General features: G+C 40.7%; 1 protein-coding gene across 2 annotated transcripts in view; it reads left to right on the top strand.

Annotated features, from left to right (window-relative positions):
• LOC122549088 (peroxidasin homolog) overlaps positions 1–8,310 on the top strand; it is a 573,433-nt gene that overhangs the window by 438,678 nt on the left and 126,445 nt on the right. For both annotated transcript variants that reach the window (XM_043688313.1, XM_043688312.1), the window contains exon 12: positions 2,312–2,470. In XM_043688313.1, the coding sequence (XP_043544248.1) occupies positions 2,312–2,470 (159 nt within the window). The remainder of the gene's footprint in view (positions 1–2,311; positions 2,471–8,310) is intronic.

Below are 8,310 nucleotides of genomic sequence, written 5' to 3'. Positions count from 1 at the left end.
CTTGTCCTATAATAGTAGTGTTGTCCCAGTCGAACTCATGTTGCTTGTCATCTGCGTGTGTGGCTACTAAGGATATCTGGTTGTGTCATTTCGTGGCTAGTTGGTGTTCATGGATACAGATCGTTAGCTGTCTTCCTGTTGTCCTATGTAGTGTTTTGTGCAGTCCTTGCATGGGATTTTGTACACTACATTGGTTTTGCTCATGCTGGGTATCGGGTCCTTTGTCCTGATGAGTTGTTGTCTGAGACTGGCTGTTGGTTTGTGTGCTGTTATGAGTCCTAGTGGTCGTAGTAGTCTGGCTGTCAGTTCAGAAATGTTCTTGATGTATGGTAACGTGGCTAGTTCTTTGAGTTGTGGCATGTCCTCATTCCGTTGTCTTTCCCTTAGGCATCTGTTGATGAAATTGCGGGGGTATCCGTTTTTGGCGAATACATTGTAGAAGTGTTCTTCTTCCTCTTTTTGCAGTTCTGGTGTGCTGCAGTGTGTTGTGGCCCTTTTGAACAGTGTCTTGATGCAAATTCTTTTGTGTGTGTTGGGTTGGTTGCTTTCGTAGTTCAGGACTTGGTCTGTGTATGTGGTTTTCCTGTATACCTTTCGGTTCTGTGTTCTCTGTACCATCACGTCTAGGAATGGGAGTTGGTTGTCCTTTTCTTCCTCTCTAGTGAATTGGATTCCTGTGAGTGTGGTGTTGATGATCCAGTGTGTGTTTTCTATTTCTGTGTTTTTAATGATTTCAAAGGTGTCATCTACATATCTGACCCAGAGTTTGGGTTGAATTTGCGGTAAGACTGGTTGTTCTAATCTTTGCATTACAGCTTCTGCTATGAGTCCAGAGATGGATGAGCCTATGGGTGTGCCGTTGATTTGTTCATATATTTCATTGTTGAATGTGAAGTGTGTTGTGAGGCACAGGTCCAGTAGTTTGAATATGCAGTCTTTGTTGATAGGTTCCCCGTCTTGTTGTCTGTTCTGTATGTCCAGCAGGTTGGCTATTGTTTCTCTGGCTAGGGTTTTGTCGATAGAGGTGAACAGTGCCGTTACATCGAATTAGACCAAAGTTTCTTTCTTGTCTATATGTATATTTCTGATGATGTCCAAGAATTCCTGTGTTGACTGTATAGAGCGTCTGGATCCGCTGATCAGGTGTTTCAGTTTCTGTTTTAGTTCTTTAGTCAGTTTGTGTGATGATACCCCCGCAAGTTCATCAACAGAAATGCTGCTGAGCTTATTATCCAGAGTTTTGAAATTTTATTTATTCTTTCAGGGATGTGAGCATCAGTACCTAGACTAGCATTTATTTCCCAAACCAAATTATCTTTATGGAAGTGGTAATGAGATACAGTGCCAATCCAACCATTGTCCTGTTTGACAGAGAGATTCATAACTTTGATCGAGCAGCAGTGAAGGATATGGGGTTTAGTTCCATGTCAGAGTGGTCTGTGGCTTGGAGAGGAATTTGTAGGTGATGGTGTTCCCATGCTTCTGTTACCCTTCTCCTACTAGTGATACAGGTTTTGAGTAACTTTTACTTGTATTCTCTTGGGTGTATAAATTTGTGAAATCATCTAATGATAGTTTTAAATTTTAAAATGATTTAATATGCCAAGTAAAGTAAAGTTAAATTTCTGTGTCAGAAGCATGCAGAACCGAAAAATACAAACTTGAATGAGGCTATTCAATATTGAAATCAGGAAGCACTTTCTCACATACATTGTAGTAGAGATCTATAATTCTTTCCATAAAGAGGCTGTAGATCAATTCAAATTTTTATGTTTGAGATCAATTGTTATTGAGATTGTTATTACATAGGACATCAAGTGATATAGATCAAAGGTAGGTAAACTACATTGTCTTTGATAATACCTGGTGAATCACATTGTTAAGGTCTGTTAATGTATTTCTAATGTTAAGAGAAATAGTAGCTATTTATTTTTCTCTGAACACATCTAAATAGGGATCAGTTGGGACATTAGGTATTGGATGAGAGGAATAGGACTGATCAAGTTAATCAACTTTTTCCATAATGAAGAGGCATGTACCTTGGTTTTTATTTCACGAATTGGTTTGGAATCTGTTAACAAATAATAATCATGGTAGCATGGGGAGGAATGCTAAATTACACAATTTATTTTATCTTCTTCTCTTTGTAATCAATGTTGTAATCAATGCTTCATCAATGATTACTACAGAGGAAAAATCCATAGCGTTGATAGAAAATGATATTACATTCCCTAATGTTTTAATTTATTATAATAACAATGCTTGATGTTTGCAATGACTAAAGAAATGTTTCCCTGCTTTCTATTTCCAGGAGGTCAGCTCCCCAATGATAGAAGGCATGCTGTGTTACCTACAGGAACACTGAGAATTGTAGAAGTTGCTGCTCATGATCAGGGGCAATATGAATGCCAGGCTATCAGTGTTGTACAAGTCAAACTGATTCCAGTGCAACTGAAAGTGCAGCCCAAAGGTATGTTTGTTTACACATGAGTTCTGAAGAAGTGTTATTGGACTCAAAATGTTAACTTTGTTTCTCTCTCCTCAGATGCTGCCGGACATACTGAGTTCTCCAGTACATTTTGTTTGATAGATAAAGTATCCAACATTCACATGGTTTTGCTTTTATTTATTTAAACATAATTTATTTATTTGATCTTGTGATTTCTATAACACAAATGAGAGTCAAACATGTTAGAAGTCACGCTTCAGTCACATGAACAACACAAACTATTATTGTGCATTTTAATCTTATAATAAAACGTTTAGCCTTATTTTATAAAATGTATGTCATTTTAGGCAATTATTCTTGTAAATTATTGCGAATATTGTACTTTCCATTAATTTAAATAGCAAATTTGTTTTGATAATCCAAATTAGGTGATATGCACTCCCTCCATAGCTGGAACATCCTTCCACAGATAAGAAGACTGAACTGCACAGAGCACTCCAGATGCAGTCTCACCAAGTCCCTGTATAATTGCAGTGAGAAATCAATACTCCTGTGCTCAAATCATTTTGTAATGAAGCCAATACACCATTTGCCTTTTTCCCAACCTGCTCCACCTGCATGCTTATTTTCAGCGACTGGTACAGTGCTAGTAACCAAGATACCCAGGTTGCATTGCACCTCCCCTTTTCTCAATCTATCATCATTCCAGTAATCTGCCTTTCTGTTTTTGCCATCAAAGTGTCATTTGTCCTCCTTATACATCATCTTCCATGAATTTGCCCACTCAACTCGTCCAAATCACATTGAAGCATCTTTGTATCATCTTCACAGCTTAACCTCCTATGCAGTTTTGTGTCCCCGGAAAACTTAGACAAATTACATTTAGTACCTTCATCTAGTTACTTCCTTCTGTATGTATATTATATATTCCACCCACTGTTATAGCCATGAACTTAATCATAATTTTGGTATTGACACTGGCACACTGCCTAATATATTGAACTTTTAAAGCTGATTTGTAGTGTGCACAATGTGAAGCAATTTCTATGATTTGGCGACGCCAGTGTTGGACTGGGGTGTACAAAGTTAAAAATCACACAACACCAGGTTATAGTCCAACAGTTGATTGGGAAGCACTAGTTTTCGGAGTGCTTCTCCTTCATCGGGTGATTGTGGAGTCCACAATATTAATATTAAGGTACAAATGGATGGCAAGAACATTGCACCTAAGTCTTTGTAATCAGAGGCCAATATCATGAATTTAATGCAAAGCTCACGTGGCCCAACAATTTCATTCTGAATTCTGCATTAATTCCTGGAATACTCTCCAGTGTTGCCACCGTAAGACAGCTATAGAGTCATAGAGATGTATAGCACGGAGACAGACCCTTCAGTCCAACTCATCCATGTTGACCTGATATCCTAAGCTATCTAGTTCCATTTGCCAGCACTTGGCCGATATCCCTCGAAACTCTGCCTATTCATATACCCATCCAGGTGCTTTTTAAATGTTGTAATTGTACCAGCCTCCCCCACTTCCTCTGGCAGCTCATTCCATACATGCACCACCCTCTGTGTGAAAAGGTTACCCCTCAGATCATTTTCAAACCATTTCACTCTCACCTTAAACTTATGCCCTCTAGTTTTGGATTCCCCCACCTTAGGAAAAAGTCCTTGTCTATTTACCCTATTCATGCCCCTCATGATTTTATAAACCTCTCTAAGGTCAACCCTCAGCCTCCGATGCTTCAGCAAAAACAGCCCCAGCTGATTCAGCATCTCTCTATAACTCAAACCATTCAGTCCCAGCAACATTCTTGGATATCTTTTCTGTATCCTCTCAAGTTTAGCAACATATTTCCTTAGAAGGGTGATCAGAATTGTATACAGTATTTTAAAAGTAGCCTCACCGAAGTCTGGTACAGCTGCAACATGATACCCCAATTCCTATATTCAAATGTGCCAAATGCCTTCTTCACCGATTTGTCTTACCTGCCACTCCACTTTCAAAGAACTATGCACCTGTATCCATGGTCTATGTTCGACAGCACTCTCCAGGATCCTCCTACCATTAACTGTATAAGTCCTGCCCTGTTTTGTCTTATCAAACTGGAACACCTCACTTTTATCTAAATTAAACTCTACCTACCATTCCTCAGTGTACTTGCCCATCTGAACAAGGTCCCGCTGTACTCTGAAATAATCTTCACTGACCACCATACCCACCTATTTTTGTGGTGTCTGCAAATTTACTAACCATATCTCCTATATTCACATCAAAATAATTTATAAAAATGACAAAAATCAGTGGATTCAGCACTGATCCTTGTGGCACACCACTTGTCACAGGCCTCCAGTCCAAAACGTAACCCTCTACCACCACCCTCTGTCTCCTACCTTCAAGCCAATTTTGTATCCAATTGGCCAACTCCCCCGGATCCCATGTGATCTAACCTTACCAACTAGTGTATCATGTGACACCTTGTCAAATGCTTTTCTGAAGTCCATATAGACAACATCTACCACTCTGCCTACATCAATCTTTTTTCTCACCTCTTCATAAAACTCAACCAATTTGACACATCATTTAGCATGCACAAAGCCATGCTGAATATCTCAGTCATTATGTTTCCAAATACAATTAAATCCTGATTCTCAAAATCCCCTCTAACAACTTACCCACTGCTTGATGTAAGGCTCACTGATGTATAATTCCCTGGCTTTTCTGAACAGCCTTTCTTAAATAATCATTACATTACATTTACATTACATTACAGTGTGGAAACAGGCCCTTCGGCCCAACAAGTCCACACCGACCCGCCGAAGCGCAACCCACCCATACCCCTACATTTACCCCTTACCTAACACTATGGGCAATTTAGCATGGCCAATTCACCTGACCTGCACATCTTTGGACTGTGGGAGGAAACCGGAGCATCCGGAGGAAACCCAAGCAGACATGGGGAGAACGTGCAAACTCCACACAGTCAGTCGCCTGAGGCGGGAATTGAACCCGGGTCTCTGGCGCTGTGAGGCAGCAGTGCTAACCACTGTACCACCGTGCCGCCCAAAATCGCACCACATTAGCCAACCTCCAGTTTTTGGCAGCTCACTCATGGCTATCGATGATACCAATATCTCATTAAGGGCCCAGCAATCTCTTACATTGTGTCCTAAAAAGTTCTGGGATATACCTGATGAGATCCTGGGGAAGTTTTAAGACTTCCAGCATCTCCACTTCTTGAATGTGGACACTTCTCAGGGCATCACTATTTATTTCCCCAAGTACCCAGCTTCCATTTCCTTCTCCACACTAAATACTGATGTCAAATATTCATTTAGGAACCACCTGTGGTTCCACACATAGATGGCCAAGTTGATTGTTAAGGGACCCTATTCTCTCCCTAGTTACTCTTTTGCCCTTAATGTACTTATAGAAACTCTTTGGATTCTCCTTAACTTTATTTGCCATAAGTATCTCATGTCTCCTTTTTGCCCTCCTGATTTCTCTCATAGTATGCTTCTACTGCTCTTATATTCCTCTAGTGATTACTCAGTCCCAGCTGTCTATCCCTGATATAGGTCTCCTCCTTTTTCTTGACCAGAGGCTCAATTTTATCATGGTGCTGAGAAAGCACAGCAGGTCGGGCAGCATCCAAGGAGAAGGAAAATTGATGTGTCGGGCAAAAGTCCTTCATCAGGAAACGTCAATTTTCCTGCTGCTTGGATTTGCCTGATCTGCTGTGCTTTTCCAGCACCATTCTAATTTTGACTCTAATCTCTAGCATCTGCAGTGCCCAGAGGCTCAATTTCTCTAGTCACCCAGCATTCTCGGCATCTACCAGCCTTACTCTTCCTACTAACAGGAACATACTGTCTCTGAATGCTTTATCTCATTTTAAAAGGCTTCCCACTTCTCAACCATCCCTTTATCTGTGAACGGTCTCCCTCAATCAATTGGTTCCTGTCTAAAATCATCACAATTGATCTTACTCCAATTTAGAACTTTAACTTTTTAATCAGTTCTTTTCTTTTCCATTACTATTTTAAAACTAATCGAATTATGATCATTCGCCCCAAAGTGCTCCCCCACTGAAACCTCAGTCAATTTTTAAAAAATTATTCACTTGTGGGATGTGGGTGTCGCTGGTTGGCCACCATTTATTGCCTGTCCCTATTTGCCATTGAGAAGTGGTTATCTTCTTTCTTGAACTGCTGTGAGTTGACCCAAAAGCTATTTTGAACCAGCAACAATGAAGGAATGGCAATATATTTCCAAGTCAAGATGGTGAGTGGTTTTGAGGGGAACTTGAAGTTGACGGTGTTTCCATATATCTGCTTCCCTTCTCCTTTGAGATAGAATTGTCGTGGGTTTGGAAGGTGCTGTCTAGGGATCTTTGGTGAATTTCTGCAGTGCATCGTGTACATAGTACACACTGCTGCTGCTGAGCATTGGTGGTAGAGGGGGTGGATGCTTGTGGAAGTGCTGCCAAACAAATAGGTTGCTTTGCCTGAAATGGTGTCAAGCTTATTGAGTGCTATTGGGCCAAGTGGAGAGTATTCCAACACACTCCTGACTTGTTTCTTGTCAGTGGTGGAAGTTTTGAGGGGTCAGCAGGTATGTTACTTGCTGCAGTACTCCTAGCATCTGACCTGCGCTTGTACCCACTACGTTCTTGTGGTGAGTCAAGTTGAGTTTCTGATCAATGATAACCCCCAGGATCTTGATAGTGGGGTATTGAATACCATTGAATGTCAAGGGCAGAGGTTAGATTGTCTCTTATTGGTGATGGTGAAAACCTGACATTTGAGTGACATAAATATTATTTGCCACTTGTCAACCTAATCCTGGATGTTGCCCAGTTCTTGTTGCATTTGGATACAAACTGTTTCAGTATCTGAGAATCATGAACGGTGTTGAAAATGGTGCAATCATCAGCAAACATCTCCACTTCTGATTTTATGGTGGAGAGTAGGTCATTGATGAAGCAGCTGAAGATGATTGGGCCTACGACACTATCTTGAGGAACTCCTGCAGAGATGTCCGGTAGCAGAGATGACAGACTTCCAATACCCACAACGATCTTCCTATGAGCCTAACCACTGGAGAGTTTGCTCCCGGATTCCCATTGATTCTAGTTTTGCCAGGGCACTTTGATACCACACTCGGTCGAATACAGCCTTGATTTCAAAGTCTGTCACTCTCACCTCACCTCAGCTCCTATTTTCCATGTTTGAACATAGACTGTAATGAGTTCAGGAGCTGAGTGGTCCTGGTGGAACCCAAACCAGGCATCACTGAACAAGTTATTGCTGAGCAGCTGCTGCTTGGTAGCACGGTTGATAACACCTTCCATCACTTCACTAATGATTGAGAGTAGACTGATGGGGTGGTAATTGACCAAGTTAAATTTGCCCTACCTTATTTGCCAATAGAAGGGCAAGTATTGCTTCTTTTCTAGTGAGTACATCCACATATTGAATAAGAAAGTTTTCTTGTATACATTTAACAAGTTCCCTGCCAACTATGACAATCCTAAATCCCCTACCATTACAATCCTATCATTCTTACAGATATCTGAGATCTCCTTACATATTTGCTGCTCAACGATCTGCTAACTATTGGCGGTTCTATAATTCAATCTCAATAAGATGGTCATCTCTTTCTTATTTCTCAGTTCCATCTATATAATTTCACTGGACAATCTCCCAGAAATATCCACCCTATGCACAGCCATAATGTTATCCCAAACAAAAAATACCATGCCCCCTCCTCTCTTACCTCAGTTTCCACAAGCATAACCCTGGAACATTAACCTGCCAGTCCTGTCCATCCCTGAGCCATATTTCTGTAATAGCTA

The sequence above is a fragment of the Chiloscyllium plagiosum genome, chromosome 4 (assembly GCF_004010195.1).
Source record: "Chiloscyllium plagiosum isolate BGI_BamShark_2017 chromosome 4, ASM401019v2, whole genome shotgun sequence".
Lineage (NCBI taxonomy): Eukaryota > Metazoa > Chordata > Chondrichthyes > Orectolobiformes > Hemiscylliidae > Chiloscyllium > Chiloscyllium plagiosum.
This window is presented reverse-complemented; position numbering and strand designations above follow the sequence as displayed.